The sequence below is a fragment of the Musca autumnalis genome, unplaced genomic scaffold, assembly GCF_047663935.1.
Source record: "Musca autumnalis isolate F117 unplaced genomic scaffold, ASM4766393v1 scaffold_1, whole genome shotgun sequence".
Classification (NCBI taxonomy): Eukaryota; Metazoa; Arthropoda; class Insecta; order Diptera; family Muscidae; genus Musca; species Musca autumnalis.
In genome coordinates, this window is record NW_027411644.1 from 142,258,004 (window position 1) to 142,284,975 (window position 26,972).

Consider the following 26,972-nt stretch of genomic DNA (forward strand, 5'->3'; position numbering starts at 1 on the left):
ACACCTCATTCGTGGTACCAAACGGTCAATTTGAGTTCCTAAGGTTACCATTCGGACTGAAAAATGCACCAGCGGTGTTTCAAAGATTCATTGCGGGAATCTTTTAAGACTTTTTAAAGAAAAAATGAAATGGTAATATCTATATATATATATATATATATATATATATATATATATATATATATATTTATATTTATATATGGATGATATTGTTATAGCGTCGAAGACCTTAGAGGAGCACAAGCAGCTATTGGGAAGGGTAATGGAACGGTTACTATGTACGGACTGTAGATCTAAATACAAAAATGCAAATTCGCATATAACAAAATTGAGTATTTGGGATATAAAGTCTCAGAAAAGGGTATTGAACCATTGGACGGACATGTTGATGCGATCGGGAATTACCAGATGCCTAAAAATGTGAAAGAGATGCAGGCGTTTCTGGCCTTGTGCTCATACTTTCGGAAGTTCGTGAAAGGGTTCTCCTTGATAGCAAAACCACTATACAATTAACGAAAGATTGAGTTAAATATGTGGTCACGGACGAATGTAGGGAAGCTTATTCTTGCCTATTCTTGCGAACTACAACCCAAGTAGAGAAACGGAATTGCATTGCGATCCAATTGCAATAGGATTTGGGTCGATTCTGTTGCAAAAGCAGGACGATGGCGTGTTCCATCCGGTAGCCTACTTCTCTAAGAGGATGCAGAGACGGGGTACAATAGCTTCGAATTAGAAACTCTTGTGATCATTTATTCCTTGCGGAGATTTTGGGCCTATTTAGAAGACATACAATTCAAGATATACATATTAGCTCAATGATATGGGACCTACAGTTTATCGCCGAGTCCGAACGGCGTGTCTAAGACACCACTTTTGTAGAGAAGTTTTACATGGCTGAAATACTCAGGAAATGTCGCCAACATTACAAAGGTTTTTTTTTTTGCCACCGTTGAAAAGTGTTTTGATGTTGCCTGGCCGGGGAATCGAACCCACGACCTTATGTGTGCAAAGCGGGTTTGCATACCATTGCAACACGGTAGCACCTCACTCTAACATTGGCGAAGAGAAATATTAATAGCCGTATAGTGCGATGGGCATTAGGGTTAGAGAATTACAATTACACCATAGTGCATAGACCTGAAGCAAAGATGGCTCACATGACGCACTATCTAGGGTAGAGCAAACTGATAGTGCCGAAGTAGTGGCAACCATAGGAGTGGAGGATCGCCACTCGTAACACAGTTAATCTGTTCGCCTTACTACTTTCCCCTTACTTATAAGTATTTATTTAGTTATTTACTCATTAAAGCTTCTGGTTTTTATCGAATCAGAAACAAAAACGTTTGTGTTTTTATTTATTTTTGGATTGTTTTGTTTTTTTCTAATTGGTTTTCGTGTTATTTGTCGAGCCGTTTTTGGTCAGACTCCGTCTCCAGTCCAATTTTTTTCACGACTATGACAATAATTATTTAATTTCAATCGGTCAAAATGTATTAAATATTTACCAATCAGTTGGGTTTACCTCGCTGTTGTCTACCCAGTGATAATACAAAATCCAAATTTCTGTCATTCCAGTGTGAAACCATCTAGATACGTCACATCGGGAGTTGTGTCAAAACATGGGCCTATATTGTTCGTTTTCTTCGCGGAGGTTTTCTATCCGTTGGGAATCCGGAATTCAGACTAACACCCACTTCAGTATGAATATTGCTGCATATTCAAGATAACTATATCGTTATAAGGTTTCTCCACCAAAACAAAGACCTACCATTATATTTCCAATTTTCCGGATTTGACTTATGTACCCAATGACACCCGAAATACCAAATTATCGTAATTACTTTCCGATAACATTGTTTGTAATTTTTTGGGTCATGGAAAATTAACTATATTCTAACAACGCGGCGTGATAGAACACCAAAAAGGAGACACTGTCTTGCCGCATTTCCCCTACACATGCACTTTCGCGGTTATGGAAACCAATTGAGGCCTTATGTCAAAAGGTTGTAGCAGTTGTAGCTCTCCATCTTCAAGGTCAAAATAGCCGAGGTCATGTCCCTATATAAATTTGTTTGGGGTTTGTTCTGTAGAAAGGGTTCTAAATGTCAAAATAACTAAATAACATTAAACAGATACTATTTGTTATAATTTTTTCTCGGGTTCTGGTCCGTCCATAGATACTAAGGTTTTTCATATACTTTAGGAATATTTTGCTGTTATAATAAATCGTAAACCTATATATACCAACAACTCTTTGCAGGAATGTTTTATAGCCCTAGCGAAGGCTATATAACAAATTTAAGGCATGTCGAACATCAGTCGGTACCGTGTATAGGGTTATATCAAAACATAGGACCGATGTAACCCATTTTAAATGCCAAACTTCTTAAAAGTAAGGTAAATTTCTGTACCAATTTATATGCTGCGAGCTCTGTCCTGATTGCAACAGATAGATTGTTGGGAATTGACCCAACCCTCTTGAAGACATGGATGTGGATCTTATCGAACTCTATCAGTCTTTATCATCGTCCCTACTCTCATCTCTAGCAAGGGAAAATCACTCTTTGTCTTGACGTTTAAAAGTGCAGATCGCCAGATTGGTTTTTTTTATAAAAAACTGACCGTCAGTGTCATTAAAGTAGAAAAACGATTTCGATATATTTTGGCGCATTTATTTGTAGGTCAACTTCCGTCACGCATTCCAAATCAAATTGGACATACATACCGTGTTTGGTACATAAAATACATGAAGCAGCCGGAATCTGAATCGATTTCAATATATGTAGTTTGCAAAATTTATTTCTAGACCCAATTCCGTCACAAATTCCAAATTTCATTGAGATTGGACATACATAGCGTGTTTGGTGCATAAAATACATGAATTCGGCCGAAAATATATATGGGAGCTTTATCCAAGTCTGAACCGATTTCAACATAATTTGGAAAATTTATTTCTAGATCAAATTCCTTCACACATCCAAAATTTGGAGACATTATCTATTACCATTCTATAAATATTTGCATACAAAATCTAACTTTTTGGAGATACTTACGATTCTGATGCTATATCTCCTGATCAACGCCGAATTCCAAAAATATGTAGCAATATACTCTGACGATATATATATATATATATATATATAGATTTCTTATGATATGACCAAGGTAGACTGTTTTTCGTCTCTTGATGTTTATCATGATCTCTCTCTATTTCGATTCATTTCGCATTACTTCATTGTTTGTAAGTAAGGCAGTCCACATAATTTTAAAATTCCGCGGTAGAATTCTTGCAGATGTGACATAATGTCAGCTAACATTGTAGTAGCATTAGCATATCGTATGTTATTGATGTATCTACAACCAATAAATATGCCATTAGACGTTTTGTTGATGGATTTTTTCGGAGAATATATTGAATGACAATGGAGACAATATACATCCTTGTCTAACGTCTCTTGATATTAAGGTAGGTTCTGTTATATCTCCATCAATTTCAATTTGTACGAATTGATGCCAATATAAATTTTTGATACATCTGATTTCCTTACTTTCAATACCAATTGAGATAAGGATATCAATTAGTTTGTCGTGTTGTACTTTGTCGAACGCTTTTTCATAGTCGACAAAACATAAAAAATCTTTCTGCACTTCTCGACAGACTTCTAATAAAAAAACCAGAGAAGAGAAGACCAGTAAATCTTCTAGAAATTTTTTCCTAAGAAAAGGAAGGATACGGAACCATTACTCCAAAAACATTTCCGATATGCATTTTTTAATCAACATAGATATTAAAAGGTTTGTATTTAAATTATGGTCATTTAACGGATTTACAGAATTTTTTATTTAAAAAAATTTTGATAAACGCAGAGCAAGTTGTTGTTTTTTTTTTTCACGACTCCGACTCCAGGAAAATTTCCTAGACTCCGACTCCGAAACATCATTATCATCCTCAAAACATCAACAAACCAACAGGTGAGTACAGTGTTTCATTACTTGTGAGCTCGCGTAGTGGAAAAAGGTAACAAAAAATATAAACAAATTAAAATAATATCCATCGTCCAACAATTCTTTTCATTTTCTTTACAACAAAAACGTATGACTTTTTTGTTTCTAACGTTTTCGGTGTTATTATCAAACAGTGAAAACAAATAAAAATTAATTTTGGTTGCAAAAATTTTAGTCAAAAACTGTGTATTTTTCAATTAGTGTGGTGGTGTAATTGTTAATAAAATTTAATTAACGATCATGTTAAATTTTGATAATTTTATTAACGTAAATAAAGACTTTATTTTTCGAAATTTAATTACTTAAATATTTCCATCGGGTTACCACTGTGTAGTTGTGTCTAACCAAAAGAAAAAAACACAGAAAAAATACATCAAATTATTTTTTGAATATACGTATTAATATAATACACAATACATAAGCATACATACGCTATAGAGTTATATACATAATTCATGAAGGAACTAGTTCAATTGAACGATTCATTGAAAAGAGCGCATGACTAGATCAGTCGTTATATAGCTCGCTGAGCGCCGACCGAAAGATCCATGAAGAACAATCAACGAACGATTCACAATCGAGTTCAGTATGTCATTCAGATATGAATAAAGTGACACCTTTTGTGCTAAGTGATGCCTTCGTAGTGTAATGAGTTTTGTTTATGTTTTGGATCAATGTGAAGTGTAAAACCCCCATTGTGTAATTTCTACATTAAGAACGTTTTTGACATAGCTTATAGCGTCGTCGTTTATAACGTCATACCGCTTATAGCGACGAAATCCAAAAGTCTCGAATTTCTGCCCTTTATATTCCACAAAAATAAATATCGCTTATAACGTCATATTGGGTGTAACGTCGGTTTTTTGTGAAATATTTGAATTTTCCTATCGGTTATAACGTCGATGAAGGAAATTTTCTCTCAATAATTTGTTCTATGTATATTTTTTTTCAAACTCAAACAACAACAGAATACCAAATTTATGCACAACATGTTCGAATATGGCGGTCTCAACTCAATTAAGGTTGAGTTTTTGCCACCCAATGTCACATCTGTTTTACAACCCATGGACCAAGGTGGAATAAAATCATTAAAATCGCATTGCCGGATCGGCCAATATCCGCTATCCTGGCAAGAATAGAAAAGGATCAAAGTACGAAATTAAATGTGTTGGAGGCCGTGTTATTGTTAGATGAATCATGGAAAAATATAACTTTGGTAATTGTTTTCATTTAATATCGTTATTTTTATTATTTTGTTTTTAGTCATTTATACTTAGGTATATAGAAAATAAAAGTAAAAATTGAATTGAGTTCATTTACTTAATAAAACAACGTATTTATACCCAAAAGTCACTATACATAATGTAATTTTACCTCTTTTATAAATATCGTTTATAACGACTATCGCTTATAGCGTCCGATTTTGGCCGGTCCCTTGACCGACGTTATAAGCGATTTCGACTGACTTATTTAATGTGCCTTGTCGTGGATAAAATAAAAAAACATACACACACAAAGCTTTTTTCACAGTGATAATTTCTACACACAACATAAGATTTTTTTGTCAGCCACTTAAATGAAATTCTAATTAACTTTTTTTTCCGAAGGACGTTTTTTCTAAACTTAGTGAAAACATAATCTTTCTTTATGAATGGAATAAAAATCTCTATATGTAAAATTTTTGTAGTTTAAATACACTGTGCAACATTTTTAAGGTAATCTTGTGCAAACAATTTGAGCTTAGGATTTTTTGAAAGCACAGACCCAAACGACAAAAACCCTAGGTGGATTTTGTTGTGTCAGATCGAGCTTCGATTTTATGGCCCCATATAAACTTGGTTAAATATTGAATTTTTAAAGAAATTCTGGGCTATATCTCTGAAACCTATGTGAATCTTTATCTGACCTCTGAAGCAAATTTGTATATAAGGGCAAAAATAAAATTTTTGGAGAAATAACGAACTCGAAAAACTACAATTATTGCCTAAAATTTTACTTAAACCTCAAAAATTTTTCAATAGTTTAGCTGCTACTGACCAGAATTTAAGCAATTATGTAAAATGTTCTATATTTTATCGGTTTTGATACGCTAGATGGAGTTTTTCTTATGTAGTCTGTTGAAAAGATAAGTTCAACTAGTTTAGGGCTATAATACTGCCAAAGACAGCAAAGCCAAATTCCTAAACGTTTCTGAGATAAAGGCGCGATAAATCCAAAAACTATAGTTTTAGCCCGGTTTAGATGAGGGCATAAAATCCAAACTGGATCTAACAGGAAAAAACCCTACTAGGGCTTTTATAGTCTCAATATGTACTTTCAAAAAATGCATACCAGAAGTTGTTTGCATTTTCAGTGTTGCATAGTGTTATAATATTCTAATGTTTGTTCCTATTTGGAGTATGCATGTCCATCAAGCGAGCGATTAAGAGCCCGTAAACGATTGTGATCCGAATGATTGAACGGGTTAGTGAATGATGAATGATATTTGAACTAGATATTACAAATGAACTAGGTTACACAACTCTAATACGCTAGTGACATATTTACGTTGCGTAGTCAGTTGGTCGTCGGTCTATTGATTGTTATATACACACACATCATTACATTCATACCATTGGTATAGGCAGCCGTGGCTAGCCTATTGCAACCCTGCAAGAAGTCACCCTGAAGTGACCTCAGTTGTGAAGAAATGAATCACGCCCGCGTCTAGAAGATCATTTCCGCGATAGTTCTTTGAATTAATAAAAAAATATTTTTTTCTATTTATTTTTTATTTTTTCAAAGTACGCTTATAGAGAAATAGGAGTTTTTTGCCCATGTTAATTTTGCCAGCTTAAATTTTGTTTTGTTGTCTGGCTTGGGAATCGAACCCGGACCGTAGATGGTCTGTCGGAAATTATGACGTATATGACATACATTTCTGACGTATATTACATACGTCAGAAACGTCGTAAACCTTCCCAAAAAACAAGGTTTTTGACAGCATAAACAATAGAATTTTATAACCTAAAAATCGTTGTTTTTCATAATAACAAAACTCATTTTATTATTTCTTTTGAGATCCTGTTTTAATAAAAAAGAAGCAAACAGAAATAGAGTTCATTGAAAAATTATGAATTTAATGTGTATTTTTATATTATATGGGCATTATATGTTTGTTTATAATATGCCTGTTCCAGAACCTGCAAGACTCTAAAATTTTTTATTACGATAAAAATTTTTCCTTTATGTTATAAAAAATATATATATTTTAATTTAGTAGATTTTTGCAGTTCTGGAAAATACCATATTTCACCAGCAAATTCTTTGAATCGCGTGTAGTGTTCAGAATGTATTGTAGATGGCGTGTTAATCCAATTTTGTGTTCAATCATTTCAGTTATTTTAAAAAATAAAATATTAAGAAAAATGTGTTTAAATTTCCAAAAAAGTACGTAGGCTCTTCAATAATAAAGACAGGCTTTTATGGTGGTAACATAAATTTTTGAGGTTTATGACGTTTACTGCTTTTTATACGTTTTCTACGGGTATATGACGTTTTCGACGTTTACAACTTTCTGACCGTCGAAAACCTAAAAAATCATCATACAGACCATCTCTGACCCGGACCTTCAGAGTGCAAAGTGAGCATGCTTACCACTGCACCAACGAGACATATAATCATCAGATAGAAAAATGACCCAAATTTGTTCAAAGGTGTTGAATTCTTAAATAAATTTAAATAATCGTGTCTGCACACGGGATAAAAGACAATCATAATAATGTTGTAGGCATTGTTTGTGTAATTCACCAACTATCGTCTTTTATCTCCCTTGGCGTGTCTCCTGAGTGACGTCTTAGACGAGGGAGTGAGAAACTCACTTCCAAATGCTGGTAGGGAAATAATATTTTTTCGTTTCTCTTATGTTTGCGTGTACACTAGGGTTATGACTTTTTGAAATTTTTCCTCAAAAATGATTTCCTGTAGCAGGGATGAATGAACTTTTACCTATTAATCACTATGCTATCGTTTATTCCATTGAAATATAAAAAAAGTTCACGCACAAATCGATTTTAAAAAAATAATTTTTTGAAAAAATATATGAAACGAAAAAAAATTTGTTTTCAAAAAATTATTTTTTGTTGCACGAATGAATAAATATAAGCCTACTAATAACTATAATAACGTTTATTTCGTTCAAATAATAAAAAAGCCGCGAAAAAAGTCACTTTGAAAAAATTTTAAATTTTTTGTTTTTTGTTACAAAATTATATTTTTGATTAAAAGCGGTTACGACATTTTTACGATTCTCAGAATTGAATAAAAATAGTTAGAAATAAATTTTATGTCATTTTAATTATCTCATGTGGCTCTAAAGTTTATTTTCAATTATATATCTGTTTTCAGTGACTTCAAAAAATTGTCCATAATTTTGATAAATTCAAATTTTAAAATCATTTTGTGCGTGAGGTTTTTTCACCGAATCACCTTACAATTAAGATTTTATGTAATCTTATGGCAAAACTCATCACGCTATGATACAGGGATATGAGGTTGTAAAAAAGTCATAACCCTACTGACTACCGTTTCGTCAATTGCTTTGTGTTGTTTAAATTACAAAAACTACAAAACAAATCTAAATCAATCTTATTAATAGCAACGACAAACCGGCACAATTAGAATATAATAAATTTGTATTAATACTTACAATTGGCGTGTTTATTGTCTTCAATATTCCACCTTGCATTAGAATCCCGTACATTAGAATTGCATATTACTTCTTGTTGCTCAAATCCCCATTTTGGGAGTTGTTTTCCAGACGAAGATAAGGCACATCCTTGTAAAAAATGTATAAGCATGAATTTCGTTGTAACTGTATTTACAACTTCATTTGGTTTGCCTCCAACAATAACGATTTTCCAGATGTCATTTATGTCTCCGATGCCATTCTGTGAAATGAAAACAAAAAGTATTATACAGCTCCAGTTAACCTTTTAATACGCACCTCTCCGTATCCAGTCACCTGCATTTGTGTTTTAGAAATGGGGGCAGGCTCATCATGAGAATGAAGATTTCGCCGTGTCTGTACGTGTTCTAGACGAATTAAATCTCCATGTTTTAGCAACTTTAATTTTTCAGTGAATTCTTCATCGTGAGGTTTAATTATCCAGGCATTGTTTTCGTCTTTGTGAGTATATGACGTCACCTAGATACATTTGAACATGTGAGAATTTACCTTAATAGTTAAGAAGCATTTGGAACTACATTATTCATACTTATCACGCATCATTGAAAGTGACATTTATTGATCTTGTATTTATGGTAGCATGGGGAGGGTGTGCCACGTTTTTGTTCAAAATGTTCTAATATCAACACCGTTTTTTCAAATATTTTTGGAAAAAATATAAGCATATCATGGCTATAAGTTTTGATATATAAATGTTTATAATTTTGTTTTTAAAAATATAATCTTTGAGAATTTACAAAATGCCTAAAAAGTGGCTAAGCCGCCCCACCTATGAGGCAGCTCTGCCACCGACGTGGATGCCTACGCCAAGGGACTCTAAATATTCATTTACCATACTTCTTCCTTAAATATCAAAATTTAAACATAAAGGGTCGTTTTATCTATTGAATAATCAAAAATTATACTAAAATTGACAAAAGGAAATAGATCCTAGCATTCAATTGAAGTTGGTATGTTGAATTTAGATACAAAAGATATAATATTACGTCAATACGATACGTTTAGCGTAATATTTGATTTTGACTTCACATTATAGTGTGTTATATCTATAACATAAACAATATAAGTTAATCCCGACAAATTTCTCACATTAACCCACCCCATCCTGGCAAAGACGCCCCACCCCAACCTGTTTCATAATATTAATAATCTTGGCATTTATAATATTTTAATACAAAATTATTTGGATTTCTATTCTTTAGGAGTTGCCTTTTAACGGTATAAAATGTATTTTGGATATCACCAAAGGCAAACCAGATGTAACAAAATATACCTACCATGAACTTTTTTCGCTATACCCTGAAAAACACAAAACTGCTTGCATCCTCAATCATATATTTGATACAAATGCCAGCTTTTGGGATATGATAGATCTTCGTTAAACTCACAATTTTCCTTTTAACGGGTTTTTCGTAGCATTTGTAGTTTTCAAGAAAATCTGCGGTGGCAAAGCCGCCCCATGTTACCATATATTTAGATTAAAATACTGTACCAAAAAGTTATTAAAATGATTTGGGAGAAGTGATTCGGGCTGTGCCAAAGTAACTACAAATGTGGAATTTTAATTAGCGATGCAAATTGGAATTCTTGTATGTGATTTTTTTGGAATTTGGGATCATATTAATTTTTATGCGATAAATATTAATTCAAGGACGGATTTCACCGGCCTAATATACGCCTTAATCGTATGTGTATTTATTTTCGAAGTACACAACAACATGACGCGTTTGTTTTATTTTTTTCTGTTATATGCAAGCATTTAATATCGCTTGAGAAACAAAAAGGTCACTTGAAGGCGATTGTTGTATGGTCTCGAAAAGTCGCAATCTTATCCAAAAAGATAAAGACTGTGGTCCCAACCAGCGGCAAAAATCGAAGAACCGTTAGCAGAAAATGTCTTTGTTATCTCAACATAAACATATCAAATTTTCACGAACCAGCATTATTTTCATATTAGAGTGTAGTTATTAGCAATATAAAGCATATAAGTTAACGATAGTTACCCAGCAAAATTTATTTGAAGTTGTTTTTGAAGCAGTTCATGCGGAGTCGTGAAAAGTGCACTCCATTTACTACATTTTAGAAGCCATAGCGTAGAGATCCCTACCCGTTTTTCAATCCCTATCCGTTTTTCAATCCCTACAAACAACGACTTAATTTTTATTTCTTCACAAGATAAAAAAGAGTGTCTACATTTCTAACATTTTATTATAAATTAAAAAATACAAACAGTTAAGTTAATTAAAAGTTGGGAACCTTTTTGCGGTAAACCACGAGAGTAGAATGTTTGGAGTGGATTTGTAGTCCTTGCCGAAAGCTGAGCTGGTGATAAGAAGACAAAATAAAAAGACATTTTGGATTGGCGGAACATGATGACGGAGAGCAGAGGAAGTAAACACAATAGCGGTTGAATTTAATGCATACTTTTTATAATTATTATATAAAATAATAAAGTTCTTAATACTCTTTTTTACACAAATAATAAATGCATTTTATTTATTGTTTATTGTTGCATGCTTAAACTGATTAAAAACACTTTCCTAAGAATGTATCTAAATTCAATCAAAAGCACTCAATCAAAAGACGTGCCGTGAATCGAAAATGAAGTGCATCTTAGACGTTTGCTGTGGAAGCAAAATGGAATGTATCCTCGCTGCACCATGCCCTGTAAAAATCATGACTTCTTTCACATAAAAAGATGTAGTCCGAAATCACTTGCACTCATGATTCATATACTTCTTTGGCTACAAACATTTTGCTGGATAATAATATTAAATAGAAATCTTAAATGTTATTCATAATTACTAATGTTAACAATTACAATAAGGTGCTGGCATAGATGTCAATGCCCTAATTGCAACGATAAGAATATTTAATACGGCAATAAGGCGCTAACTTAAATATCAATGCCCGAATTGTCGTAATGTGTACCCTCTTCAATAAAAAATAGTCAGCAAAAAGATTATTTTGTGCTTTTTTGAAAAGAAGAAATAAATAATTAACTACAATAGTTCAAACATTTAAAAAATGTGACAATAATTTTGTATATCCGCGTAAGTGATATCATTAAGTGAGAGTAGTTATTGTATAGCTCATGGCCCTATGGGCTAGATTACTGTGTTTGTCAAATAAAATAAAAAAATTAAATTAAAAAATAACTAAAATAGTGATTTTTCGGCTAATTTTTAAATTGGTTATGATTTTTTTTATAAAAGTTTCATCCTTAAGTTTCCAGGATGAATAATAGAATAAATGGATATAATCGGGTTACAGAAAGTGAAAACTCTGTAACTTTTGAGCGCATAGATTTCTTTTCACAATTCTTTTTTTGTTCGACATAAAACACTTTTAGCTTTCCGACTAGCCCCCAAATTAGGTCAAGCGGTTGCAGAGGAATTCGAGGTCAAAGTTAAAACTATAAGTTTTTTTATATTTTGCATCAAAATATGAGTGTTTTCGAGATTTTCATATGTTCTAACTACCCTGTAGGAAGTATGGGATTATGTGTCGACATGTCACCACTTTGTCTACTATTATGGTGACAAAGTCAACACTTTGTCAACATGTTGTCAACAATTAATACTTTTACCTTAATAAGAAGAAGCCTTGTTTATATTGACAGCTGATGGCCCAACGAAGCATCTTCTTATTATACCCTCCACAATAATATGGAGGGTATAATTTAATTCGTCATTCCGTTTGTAACACAACGAAATATTCATATAAAGTATATATATTAGGGTTATGACTTTTTTACAACCTCATATCCCTGTATCATAGCGTGATGAGTTTTGCCATAAGATTACATAAAATCTTAATTGTAAGGTGATTCGGTGAAAAAACCTCACGCACAAAATGATTTTAAAATTTGAATTTATCAAAAGTATGGACAATTTTTTGAAGTCACTGAAAACAGATATATAATTGAAAATAAACTTTAGAGCCACATGAGATAATTAAAATGACATAAAATTTATTTCTAACTATTTTTATTCAATTCTGAGAATCGTAAAAATGTCGTAACCGCTTTTAATCAAAAATATAATTTTGTAACAAAAAACAAAAAATTTAAAATTTTTTCAAAGTGACTTTTTTCGCGGCTTTTTTATTATTTGAACGAAATAAACGTTATTATAGTTATTAGTAGGCTTATATTTATTCATTCGTGCAACAAAAAATAATTTTTTGAAAACAAATTTTTTTTCGTTTCATATATTTTTTCAAAAAATTATTTTTTTAAAATCGATTTGTGCGTGAACTTTTTTTATATTTCAATGGAATAAACGATAGCATAGTGATTAATAGGTAAAAGTTCATTCATCCCTGCTACAGGAAATCATTTTTGAGGAAAAATTTCAAAAAGTCATAACCCTAATATATATATATTCTTGATCAGGGTAAAATTCTAGGTCGATAACCAGTCCGACTGTCCGTCCGTCCATCCGTCTGTTGAAATCAAGATACAGCTCGCAACTATTAAAATAGAGCTTTGGTATAGGAGTTTCTATTACTCCTAGGATGTTTGGTATTGCAAATGGGCTATATCGGTCTACGTTTTGATATAGCCCCCATAGAACGGTATTTGAAGGTTTTAGTCTCATAACCACACCGAAATGGCTGAAATTTGTATTTAGTATTCGTTGGGGGTATAAATAAAATAAATAAATAATTGATCTATTTTACTTCAATACAACTCATGGTGGAGGGTAGAACAAGTTCTGTCTGGCAGAACTTAACCCAGTTCTTACTTTTTCTTAATTTTCTTAAATAATAAAAACAACATATTTTTGGCGGTTCGTGAAAAAAGTGTTTTTGTGAAAAATCAATAAAATATTGTGAATTTAACGATTGATTACACTTAAGGTATATAATTGGTGCCACCGTGGTGCAATATTATGCACACCCGCCTTGCACTCAGAAGGCCTGCGGTTCGATTACCAGGCCGATCAACATCAAATTTTCGACGGTGTCAAAATACCCCTCAGTAATGTTGGCGACATTTTCTGAGTATTTCAGCCATGCAAATCTTCTCTGCAAGTGGTGTCTTAAGACACGCCGTTCGAACTCGGCGATAAACAGTAGGTCCCATATCATTGAGCAAATATGATTCGGGGTGCACTCATTGATATAAGAGAAGTCTCCCTTGTCCCTCCGGGGATGTTAGTGGAATAATTATTATTATATAATTTTAATAACAACAAGTATGAGCAAAAGAAGTTATAAAAGACAAGTGAAAAAATAGGTAATTCTATATCAAAATGCAAATTCTGAGGCGACTGACAACATTTGAGGTGAAACTTTAACAATTAGACGTTTTGTGTAACCTTTAGAGAAGATTGTGGAACCTGACGAAAATATTGTCCCATCTCGCTGGAAATGCTGAACGCAACTTACATCTCATATTTGGACACGACATAATAATGAGTTACAGTGTTGAAGGATTTTTTGGCAAAAATCGATTGCGAGATTTTTCCAATGTTTATACAGCTGTAATAGGTAAGCAAATTTAAGGACATTTTGTTTATTTATACGGATTTATTCTTTTCAGGCGAATCTCTTGATAAAACGTTAAATGCAGCAGAAGAAGAAATATTTTAAACAGACAAGTCGCACCAAGTCTTATGGCCAGAAAAATAAAAAATGAAAGCGATTTTGTTATTATACCCTACACCGCTATGTGGGGTGGGCAATATAAATTGCCTTTGGTCAAAAAATTTGAAATTTTGGGTGTTGCTGAGGGTTCCGGAGGGAAAAAGCCTTTTGATTTTGGTGATGGTCGGATAATATTCAGGGCTCGGTATGGGCAAACAACTTATTTGGAGAAAAAGTCAACGTTTTATTTCAAAGCGAATATCTCCGCTTCTATGTATAAGGGGTATATTAACATGAAAGTAGAAAATATCACCTTTGCAACGATGAAATGTAGGTTGTCGTAGGTGATCAAACAACGAAGGTATCGCAATAGCCGCTAATAGAACACAACTTTTCAGTTTTGCGATTTTAATAGTAATGACGAATATCACAGCTTTGGTTGGGGACCTTCCAACAGCAAAGTATGACTATGAAAGTAGAAAATCCCATCGTTACAATGATGCAAAGTAGGTTGGCGTAGGTGGCCAAATAATGGAGATATCGCAATAGTCGGTAATACATCCCATTTTTCCATTTTTTGTAATCACGCTAGAGGTCGCAATTTTGATCGGATCCTCACGAAATTTTGAGGGTTGATGGTGGTCTCACAGAGAAAGAAGCCTCTTGATTCTGGTGATGGTCGAATAATATGCAGGGGTCGGAATGGGCAAAAAACTTATTTGGAGAAAATGTCAACGTTTTATTTCAAAGCGAATGTCTCTGCTTCTGTAAGAGGTATATCGAAAGCAAAACCAGGCAAGGAAATTATAAAATATCACCTTTACAACGATGCAATGTAGGTTGTCGAAGGTGGTCAAAGAACGATGCAAAGTAGGTTGTCGAAGGTGGTCAAACAACAGAGATATAGCAATAGTCGCTAATGCATCCCTTTTTCCATTTTTTGTGCAATCACACTACAGGTCGGAATTTTGATCGGATCGTCACGAAAGAAGCATATTGATGGTTGGCGTACATCCCACTTTACCATTTTTTATTTGTCAAAAGCAGGGTTTAAAATGCTGATGCTATTTGATATTGTCGCTAAAATAAAAAAGCATCGGATACGCATACTCATATTTTGAAGCACACATGATCAACACATATCAGAAAAGAGAATAAGCAACAAAGTTTCAGCGGCTTAGCCATGTTTTCAGCAAACAAATGTTTTTGAGATCAGGTTTATCCGTGAAATTCATTAAAAATCACGATATAATTATTTCCACTTTTTCGTTCAAAGGATATGTGAATTTTTGGTGAAAGAATTAGTATTCTTTAGGTTCTACCATGGTAGAACAAATATAAGGTAAAGTAAATACTACAATTAATGCAACTCAACAACAACCACATTGAAATTTGTTTTTGTTTGCAAACCTTAGTGTCAACGTACATGTAAACAAAACAAGGAAATGTCTATAAATTATTGGAATTTAAAAAACTAATAACTTTTCACATTTGATTAAATATTTTGAAAAACATGAATGAAAACTCGTTAGATTTTCAATTTGAATGTTTCCATATCATTCCACTAAATGCATAATCTCTCGCAGAAAGTAGAATACTTGCAAAAATGTTTCGGGTCGCTGGTAATTCATTGAAAAAAGAGAAGCTGTTTCAATCGTTTGCTTTTGAAAACAAAAAAGCACATGTTTATTAGGGCTTTATTCTTTTCAAGTTTAACAAAATACCACACATATTAACAAATATTGTACCGCCTCTATAAGCGGTGTTTCAGTGTGCGGCATGTCGTTCGGACCTGGAGGAGCTTACATGTCAATGATATGAAGCCGTCTTTATGGGAAATAGTTTTTTTTCTGATGAATAAATTTGTTCTTCAAAAATATATATCCCTAATAAACATCGAACACAGAAATAAATACATAAAATTACGTATGGAATTTGGCACTAACACTACAACCAAGTTCAGTCAGCTGGAATTTGCTGCTACCTTTTCTTGTTCTACCATGAGGTTCTACCATATGATGGGGGCATTTTGACATTAAATGACACCTTTTTTATTACTGCGTTGGCAACCCTAGTCATAAAAAACACTCTCTGCGGCTAATTCGCTGCGAATATTGTGTAGCAGTTGAAGTGTACAGCTAATGCTAATGTTTTTAGATGCTGGCTTTTAAACCCTGGTCAAAAGCATATGCAGAGGGGTAGTGATGTACCCTACATCACATAGTCGGCCCCGTCCCGACTATAGCCTTGGCTCACTTGTTTCTTTAATAAAATATACTATTTAAACAAAAGTGTAAACGTATTAAACGTGATATAAAGCTTTTTAATATATAAAAAGTTCCAAATAGGTATGGAAAACAGTATGGAAAACACACATTTTTACCCATGTAATTTAAAAAAATCTAAAAAAGTGTTAAACGGACGGAATTCGACGTGTACAAAAGCATATTTGGGCTGAAAGAGGACACTCTTGGGAATCATTCTGTGGAAACGGTATGTTAATTTATTAAAACGACACATAAAGACAACAATCTAAGTTTTGATGTTACATGACCGGGGAATACGAACCCATGACCTTCAGCGTGCAAGGCGGGTGTGCATGCCATTGCACCAAGGTGGCCACCTTCCAATATTTTGATCTAATTTTTTGCTTTCCTTAGTTTCAATATTTTTCCTTTCGAAACCCATATAGAAATTAACAATTGGTGACAAAAATGGGAGTTCGGCCAGGAAAATCGATTTCTGAACCACTGTGAGGCCGTTAGGAAATTCAATTTGGCTACAGTAATACCTCGATATAAAGACCTGGGTACATAGGCTGCCTCACCTTCTTGCCTTGCTTTCCTGCTTCATTTCTGACATAATAAAAATAAAAGAATAAAGAATGCCGAGGGCAAATTTCGAACTAAGTTTCCCTCTTCGTTTTTATTCGTTAGCAAGCAAGGCAAACAGGCAAGGCAGCTTATGTTCCCAGGCCTTAAGTTAGCGATTGTTAATAATATTAAATGCAAATGGTAAATATTATGTTTATTAAGCATTTCTTTCATAATTACTAATAAATGTTAACAGGTACAATAAGATGCTGGCGTAGATGTCAATGCGCTAATTGTAATAAGATGCTGACTTAATATCAATGCCCGAATTGCCGTAAGATGATTACTTACCAATTAAGTTTGGTGACCTCGTTAATACAAAATAGTCTCCAAAAAATTAAAAAAATAAATAATACTATTTGTATGTAAGTCGAGCTTAATCTCATATTTGTTGTTTTCAAATTTAAAAACAACTAGTTTAAAGTGGGATGTAGTTAAAATTGATTACTTTTGGGGATGGCAGAGAAGACTAGTTTCGTCCAACGCTACTTTGACTCATCAGTTCTCTTAGTTCTTTGTGTTGAAACAAAGAACCCTTCCCCAATTTTATGACGACTCGAGCTCAAGAGTAAGTGTGATTGATGAATTCGTTTAAATGCGAATTCAACCGAAACACCTAAAAACTCTCGTAGCCGCATATGTAAACCAAATTAACTACTCCCACTGTCATGTGTCTCCACATTGCAGAGAATGCACATAACTATTTTGATAGTTGCCGAAAAATAACAACAACCAATCGTCCACGGTGCCCTGTGTCTATTTTTAGATTCACTTTGGCAGTTTTCTTGAGATGTGTCTTTTACTTACTATTTGTATGTAAGTCGAGCTTAATCTCATATTTGTTATTTTCAAATTTAAAAACAACAAGTTTAAAGTGGGATGTAGTTAAAATTGATTACTTTTGGGGATGGCAGAGAAGACTAGTTTCGTCCTACGCCACTTGGACTCATCAGTTCTCTTAGTTCTTTGTGTTGAAACAAAGAACCCTTCCCCAATTTTATGACGACTCGAGCTCACGAATAAATGTGACTGATGAATTCGTTTAAATGCGAATTCAACCGAAACACCTAAAAACTCTCGTAGCCACATATGTAAACCAAATTAACTACTCCCACTGTCATGTGTCTCTACATTGCAGAGAATGCACATAACTATTTTGATAGTTGTCGAAAAATAACAACAACCAATCGTCCACGGTGCTATGTGTCTATTTTTAGATTCACTTTGGCAGTGCAGTAGTTAAAATGAGTCCAAGTGGCGTTGGACGAAACTAGTCTTCTCTGCCATCCCCAAAAGTAATAAATTTTAACTAAATCCCACTCTAAACTTGTTGTTTTTAAATTTGAAAATAACAAATATGAGATTAAGCTCGACTTACATACAAATAGTAAGTAAAAGACACATCTCAACAAAACTGCCAAAGTGAATCTAAAAATAGACACATAGCACCGTGGACGATTGGTTGTTGTTATTTTTCGACAACTATCAAAATAGTTATGTGCATTCCCTGCAATGTGGAGACACATGACAGTGGGAGTAGTTAATTTGGTTTGCGGCTACGAGAGTTTTTAGGTATTTGGGTTGAATTCGCATTTAAACGAATTCATCAGTCACACTTATTCTTGAGCTCGAGTCGTCATAAAATTGGGGAAGGGTTCTTTGTTTCAACACAAAGAAGTAAAAGAACTGATGTGTCCAAGTGGCGTTGGACGAAACTAGTCTTCTTTGCCATCCCCAAAAGTAATCAAATTTGACTACATCCCACACTTGCTGTTTTTAAATTTGAAAACAACAAATATGAGATCAAGCTCGACTTACATGCAAATAGTAAGTAAAAGACACATCTCAACAAAACTGCCAAAGTGAATCAAAAATAAATAATAATAATAAAAAACTACAATAGTTAAAACATTAAAAAATGTGACAATAATTTTGCATATCTGCGTACGTGATTTTTAGGGTGATTTTTAAATTGGTTAAGATTTTTCTTTCATGAAAGTTTCATCCTAATTTACTCGTCCATCATTAAATAAATGGATATAATCGAGTTTCAATCCGTCCATTTACGAATAACTTAAATAAAATTAAATTCATTCCTATCAAATTATTTTTTCTAAACTATCGTCACATTATGCGAATGATTCATAGAATTTCTCCAAAATTTATTATTTGTTGGTTGAATTAATTTTTTGGTAAAAAAATCCTTTTTTATTGCATCTTATATAGCCTTTTTGGCCTTGTCGCTGTGATTTTCCTAAGCTAAAAAAACTAAACAAATATAATTCCCAAGTTAACTAGGGGAAAAATTTCAATTCAATTAAATGAACATTTGAAATGCTAACAAAACGTGCGGAACACTTCATAATCGATCTTTTTCGGCAATATTAGTTTATATTTTAATAAATGTGAATAGAACCTTTGTTCCTGTGTGTAAAAATATTATTTAAATATGAATGGATGAGGAAAAATACAACCATAAAAATAAGAGTGAATATCGTATAAATAAAATACAAAAGTAGTATTGGAAGTGTAACAATGCAAATATTTACATACCTGAATATGCTGTAAGATGTATTCATATAAGTACCTGTACCTATTGTAGAATTATCATCAGTTGTGAATAAACCACCAAAGTGTACAAAAGTGTTCTTGTGTTTTTCCTCGTGTATACCCAACAAGTAGCTACATTTATATTTAACCAGTAAATATGAAAACATTTATTTATTTTATAAAAACTTAACAAATATATAAAGGTCTGGGTACATAGGCTGCTTTGCCTGGTTGACTTGCCACGGTGCCCTTGAAACAATTTTAAATGGAAGGTGCTTACACCTCGGAAGTTTTTGCGGATTCTGAAACTACAATGTTTATAGATGAGAAAAATCAAAAAACAAAAAAAAAAATAGCCGGAGCGCTTTTTAAATAAATCGCGATTTAAGTTGAAATTTTTAGGGGTTGTTTAGGTTTTCACGATTTTGCTTAGAAACCGCAAGTCCTATCACAATGGGACTAAAGAAAATGTTGTAGCCATGAAAATTATCTACAAGATCGACCTGTATGGTATTTTCGTAGTTTTTACCATTTTTGAGATATAGCAGTTCAAATTGGAACAATGCACTGACTGTATCGCCCCCTTATAAAACAATGTCATGAAGGGTGCGCCTTAACTAACTTTTGATGAAAACCGCTTACACTGGGAAAGTTTTTGTGAATTCTGAAACAGCAGTGTTCATAGATGAGAAAAATCCAAAAACAAAAAAAAAATCGCTGTAGGGATTTTTAAATAAATCGCGGTCAAAATTCACATTTTTAGGCGTTTTTTAGGTTTTCACGATTTTACTTGAAAACCGCAAGTCCAATCTAAATGGAGCTAAAGAAAATGTTGTAGCTGTGGAAATTCTCTAGAAGATTGACATTTATCATTTGCTCCCAGCTTGTATCATTTTTGAGATAAAGAGGCTCAGTTTACATTTTTAGGTTTTTTTGTTAGGGTTTCGCGATTTTGCTTGAATACGGTAAGTCTTATCGATATGGGACCTGAGAAAATCTTAAAGCTGAGAAAATCCTCTACAAGACTGGCTTATGTAATTCTCCCTAGGTTGTACCATTTTTTAGATATATAAGTTTAAATTGGGAATTTGCAGTCATGACATTGTTTTATAATAAAAACAAAATATTTTTGGCGGTTCGTGAAAAAAGTGTTTTTGTGAAAAATCAATAAAATATTGTGAATTTAACGATTGATTACACTTAAGGTATATAATTGGTGCCACCGTGGTGCAATATTATGCACACCCGCCTTGCACTCAGAAGGCCTGCGTTTCGATTACCAGGCCGATCAACATCAAATTTTCGACGGTGTCAAAATACCCCTCAGTAATGTTGGCGACATTTTCTGAGTATTTCAGCCATGCAAATCTTCTCTGCAAGTGGTGTCTTAAGACACGCCGTTCGAACTCGGCGATAAACAGTAGGTCCCATATCATTGAGCAAATATGATTCGGGGTGCACTCATTGATATAAGAGAAGTCTCCCTTGTCCCTCCGGGGATGTTAGTGGAATAATTATTATTATATAATTTTAATAACAACAAGTATGAGCAAAAGAAGTTATAAAAGACAAGTGAAAAAATAGGTAATTCTATATCAAAATGCAAATTCTGAGGCGACTGACAACATTTGAGGTGAAACTTTAACAATTAGACGTTTTGTGTAACCTTTAGAGAAGATTGTGGAACCTGACGAAAATATTGTCCCATCTCGCTGGAAATGCTGAACGCAACTTACATCTCATATTTGGACACGACATAATAATGAGTTACAGTGTTGAAGGATTTTTTGGCAAAAATCGATTGCGAGATTTTTCCAATGTTTATACAGCTGTAATAGGTAAGCAAATTTAAGGACATTTTGTTTATTTATACGGATTTATTCTTTTCAGGCGAATCTCTTGATAAAACGTTAAATGCAGCAGAAGAAGAAATATTTTAAACAGACAAGTCGCAGCAAGTCTTATGGCCAGAAAAATAAAAAATGAAAGCGATTTTGTTATTATACCCTACACCGCTATGTAGGGTGGGCAATATAAATTGACTTTGGTCAAAAAATTTGAAATTTTGGGTGTTGCTGAGGGTTCCGGAGGGAAAAAGCCTTTTGATTTTGGTGATGGTCGATAAGGGGTATATTAACATGAAAGTAGAAAATATCACCTTTGCAACGATGAAATGTAGGTTGTCGTAGGTGGTCAAACAACGAAGGTATCGCAATAGCCGCTAATAGAACACAACTTTTCAGTTTTGCGATTTTAATAGTAATGACGAATATCACAGCTTTGGTTGGGGACCTTCCAACAGCAAAGTATGACTATGAAAGTAGAAAATCCCATCGTTACAATGATGCAAAGTAGGTGGCCAAATAATGGAGATATCGCAATAGTCGGTAATACATCCCATTTTTCCATTTTTTGTAATCACGCTAGAGGTCGCAATTTTGATCGGATCCTCACGAAATTTTGAGGGTTGATGGTGGTCTCACAGAGAAAGAAGCCTCTTGATTCTGGTGATGGTCGAATAATATGCAGGGGTCGGAATGGGCAAAAAACTTATTTGGAGAAAATGTCAACGTTTTATTTCAAAGCGAATGTCTCTGCTTCTGTAAGAGGTATATCGAAAGCAAAACCAGGCAAGGAAATTATAAAATATCACCTTTACAACGATGCAATGTAGGTTGTCGAAGGTGGTCAAAGAACGATGCAAAGTAGGTTGTCGAAGGTGGTCAAACAACAGAGATATAGCAATAGTCGCTAATGCATCCCTTTTTCCATTTTTTGTGCAATCACACTACAGGTCGGAATTTTGATCGGATCGTCACGAAAGAAGCATATTGATGGTTGGCGTACATCCCACTTTACCATTTTTTATTTGTCAAAAGCAGGGTTTAAAATGCTGATGCTATTTGATATTGTCGCTATAATAAAAAAGCATCGGATACGCATACTCATATTTTGAAGCACACATGATCAACACATATCAGAAAAGAGAATAAGCAACAAAGTTTCAGCGGCTTAGCCATGTTTTCAGCAAACAAATGTTTTTGAGATCAGGTTTATCCGTGAAATTCATTAAAAATCACGATATAATTATTTCCACTTTTTCGTTCAAAGGATATGTGAATTTTTGGTGAAAGAATTAGTATTCTTTAGGTTCTACCATGGTAGAACAAATATAAGGTAAAGTAAATACTACAATTAATGCAACTCAACAACAACCACATTGAAATTTGTTTTTGTTTGCAAACCTTAGTGTCAACGTACATGTAAACAAAACAAGGAAATGTCTATAAATTATTGGAATTTAAAAAACTAATAACTTTTCACATTTGATTAAATATTTTGAAAAACATGAATGAAAACTCGTTAGATTTTCAATTTGAATGTTTCCATATCATTCCACTAAATGCATAATTTCTCGCAGAAAGTAGAATACTTGCAAAAATGTTTCGGGTCGCTGGTAATTCATTGAAAAAAGAGAAGCTGTTTCAATCGTTTGCTTTTGAAAACAAAAAAGCACATGTTTATTAGGGCTTTATTCTTTTCAAGTTTAACAAAATACCACACATATTAACAAATATTGTACCGCCTCTATAAGCGGTGTTTCAGTGTGCGGCATGTCGTTCGGACCTGGAGGAGCTTACATGTCAATGATATGAAGCCGTCCTTATGGGAAATAGTTTTTTTTCTGATGAATAAATTTGTTCTTCAAAAATATATATCCCTAATATACATCGAACACAGAAATAAATACATAAAATTACGTATGGAATTTGGCACTAATACTACAACCAAGTTCAGTCAGCTGGGATTTGCTGCTACCTTTTCTTGTTCTACCATGAGGTTCTACCATATGATGGGGGCATTTTGACATTAAATGACACCTTTTTTATTACTGCGTTGGCAACCCTAGTCATAAAAAACACTCTCTGCGGCTAATTCGCTGCGAATATTGTGTAGCAGTTGAAGTGTACAGCTAATGCTAATGTTTTTAGATGCTGGCTTTTAAACCCTGGTCAAAAGCATATGCAGAGGGGTAGTGATGTACCCTACATCACATAGTCGGCCCCGTCCCGACTATAGCCTTGGCTCACTTGTTTCTTTAATAAAATATACTATTTAAACAAAAGTGTAAACGTATTAAACGTGATATAAAGCTTTTTAATATATAAAAAGTTCCAAATAGGTATGGAAAACAGTATGGAAAACACACATTTTTACCCATGTAATTTAAAAAAAATCTAAAAAAGTGTTAAACGGACGGAATTCGACGTGTACAAAAGAATATTTGGGCTGAAAGAGGACACTCTTGGGCATCATTCTGTGGAAACGGTATGTTAATTTATTAAAACGACACATAAAGACAACAATCTAAGTTTTGATGTTACATGACCGGGGAATACGAACCCATGACCTTCAGCGTGCAAGGCGGGTGTGCATGCCATTGCACCAAGGTGGCCACCTTCCAATATTTTGATCTAATTTTTTGCTTTCCTTAGTTTCAATATTTTTCCTTTCGAAACCCATATAGAAATTAACAATTGGTGACAAAAATGGGAGTTCGGCCAGGAAAATCGATTTCTGAACCACTGTGAGGCCGTTAGGAAATTCAATTTGGCTACAGTAATACCTCGATATAATGACCTGGGTACATAGGCTGCCTCACCTTCTTGCCTTGCTTTCCTGCTTCATTTCTGACATAATAAAAATAAAAGAATAAAGAATGCCGAAGGCAAATTTCGAACTAAGTTTCCCTCTTCGTTTTTATTCGTTAGCAAGCAAGGCAAACAGGCAAGGCAGCTTATGTTCCCAGGCCTTAAGTTAGCGATTGTTAATAATATTAAATGCAAATGGTAAATATTATGTTTATTATGCATTTCTTTCATAATTACTAATAAATGTTAACAGGTACAATAAGATGCTGGCGTAGATGTCAATGCGCTAATTGTAATAAGATGCTGACTTAATATCAATACCCGAATTGCCGTAAGATGATTACTTACCAATTAAGTTTGGTGACCTCGTTAATACAAAATAGTCTCCAAAAAATTAAAAAAATAAATAATACTATTTGTATGTAAGTCGAGCTTAATCTCATATTTGTTGTTTTCAAATTTAAAAACAACTAGTTTAAAGTGGGATGTAGTTAAAATTGATTACTTTTGGGGATGGCAGAGAAGACTAGTTTCGTCCAACGCTACTTTGACTCATCAGTTCTCTTAGTTCTTTGTGTTGAAACAAAGAACCCTTCCCCAATTTTATGACGACTCGAGCTCAAGAGTAAGTGTGATTGATGAATTCGTTTAAATGCGAATTCAACCGAAACACCTAAAAACTCTCGTAGCCGCATATGTAAACCAAATTAACTACTCCCACTGTCATGTGTCTCCACATTGCAGAGAATGCACATAACTATTTTGATAGTTGCCGAAAAATAACAACAACCAATCGTCCACGGTGCCCTGTGTCTATTTTTAGATTCACTTTGGCAGTTTTGTTGAGATGTGTCTTTTACTTACTATTTGTATGTAAGTCGAGCTTAATCTCATATTTGTTATTTTCAAATTTAAAAACAACAAGTTTAAAGTGGGATGTAGTTAAAATTGATTACTTTTGGGGATGGCAGAGAAGACTAGTTTCGTCCTACGCCACTTGGACTCATCAGTTCTCTTAGTTCTTTGTGTTGAAACAAAGAACCCTTCCCCAATTTTATGACGACTCGAGCTCACGAATAAATGTGACTGATGAATTCGTTTAAATGCGAATTCAACCGAAACACCTAAAAACTCTCGTAGCCACATATGTAAACCAAATTAACTACTCCCACTGTCATGTGTCTCTACATTGCAGAGAATGCACATAACTATTTTGATAGTTGTCGAAAAATAACAACAACCAATCGTCCACGGTGCTATGTGTCTATTTTTAGATTCACTTTGGCAGTGCAGTAGTTAAAATGAGTCCAAGTGGCGTTGGACGAAACTAGTCTTCTCTGCCATCCCCAAAAGTAATCAATTTTAACTAAATCCCACTCTAAACTTGTTGTTTTTAAATTTGAAAATAACAAATATGAGATTAAGCTCGACTTACATACAAATAGTAAGTAAAAGACACATCTCAACAAAACTGCCAAAGTGAATCTAAAAATAGACACATAGCACCGTGGACGATTGGTTGTTGTTATTTTTCGACAACTATCAAAATAGTTATGTGCATTCCCTGCAATGTGGAGACACATGACAGTGGGAGTAGTTAATTTGGTTTGCGGCTACGAGAGTTTTTAGGTATTTGGGTTGAATTCGCATTTAAACGAATTCATCAGTCACACTTATTCTTGAGCTCGAGTCGTCATAAAATTGGGGAAGGGTTCTTTGTTTCAACACAAAGAAGTAAAAGAACTGATGTGTCCAAGTGGCGTTGGACGAAACTAGTCTTCTTTGCCATCCCCAAAAGTAATCAATTTTGACTACATCCCACACTTGCTGTTTTTAAATTTGAAAACAACAAATATGAGATCAAGCTCGACTTACATGCAAATAGTAAGTAAAAGACACATCTCAACAAAACTGCCAAAGTGAATCAAAAATAAATAATAATAATAAAAAACTACAATAGTTAAAACATTATAAAATGTGACAATAATTTTGCATATCTGCGTACGTGATTTTTAGGGTGATTTTTAAATTGGTTAAGATTTTTCTTTCATGAAAGTTTCATCCTAATTTACTCGTCCATCATTAAATAAATGGATATAATCGAGTTTCAATCCGTCCATTTACGAATAACTTAAATAAAATTAAATTCATTCCTATCAAATTATTTTTTCTAAACTATCGTCACATTATGCGAATGATTCATAGAATTTCTCCAAAATTTATTATTTGTTGGTTGAATTAATTTTTTGGTAAAAAAATCCTTTTTTATTGCATCTTATATAGCCTTTTTGGCCTTGTCGCTGTGATTTTCCTAAGCTAAAAAAGCTAAACAAATAGAATTCCCAAGTTAACTAGGGGAAAAATTTCAATTCAATCAAATGAACATTTGAAATGCTAACAAAACGTGCGGAACACTTCATAATCGATCTTTTTCGGCAATATTAGTTTATATTTTAATAAATGTGAATAGAACCTTTGTTCCTGTGTGTAAAAATATTATTTAAATATGAATGGATGAGGAAAAATACAACCATAAAAATAAGAGTGAATATCGTATAAATAAAATACAAA

General features: G+C 33.5%; 1 protein-coding gene across 4 annotated transcripts in view; it reads right to left on the bottom strand.

The window, feature by feature from the left end:
• tw (Protein O-mannosyl-transferase 2) overlaps positions 1-26,972 on the bottom strand; it is a 420,790-nt gene that overhangs the window by 99,451 nt on the left and 294,367 nt on the right. For all 4 annotated transcript variants that reach the window (XM_073956337.1, XM_073956329.1, XM_073956348.1 and 1 more), the window contains exons 8-9: positions 8,993-9,193; positions 8,696-8,936 (exon numbers count right to left, since the gene is read on the bottom strand). In XM_073956337.1, coding sequence (XP_073812438.1) covers positions 8,696-8,936; positions 8,993-9,193 — 442 coding nt within the window. The remainder of the gene's footprint in view (positions 1-8,695; positions 8,937-8,992; positions 9,194-26,972) is intronic.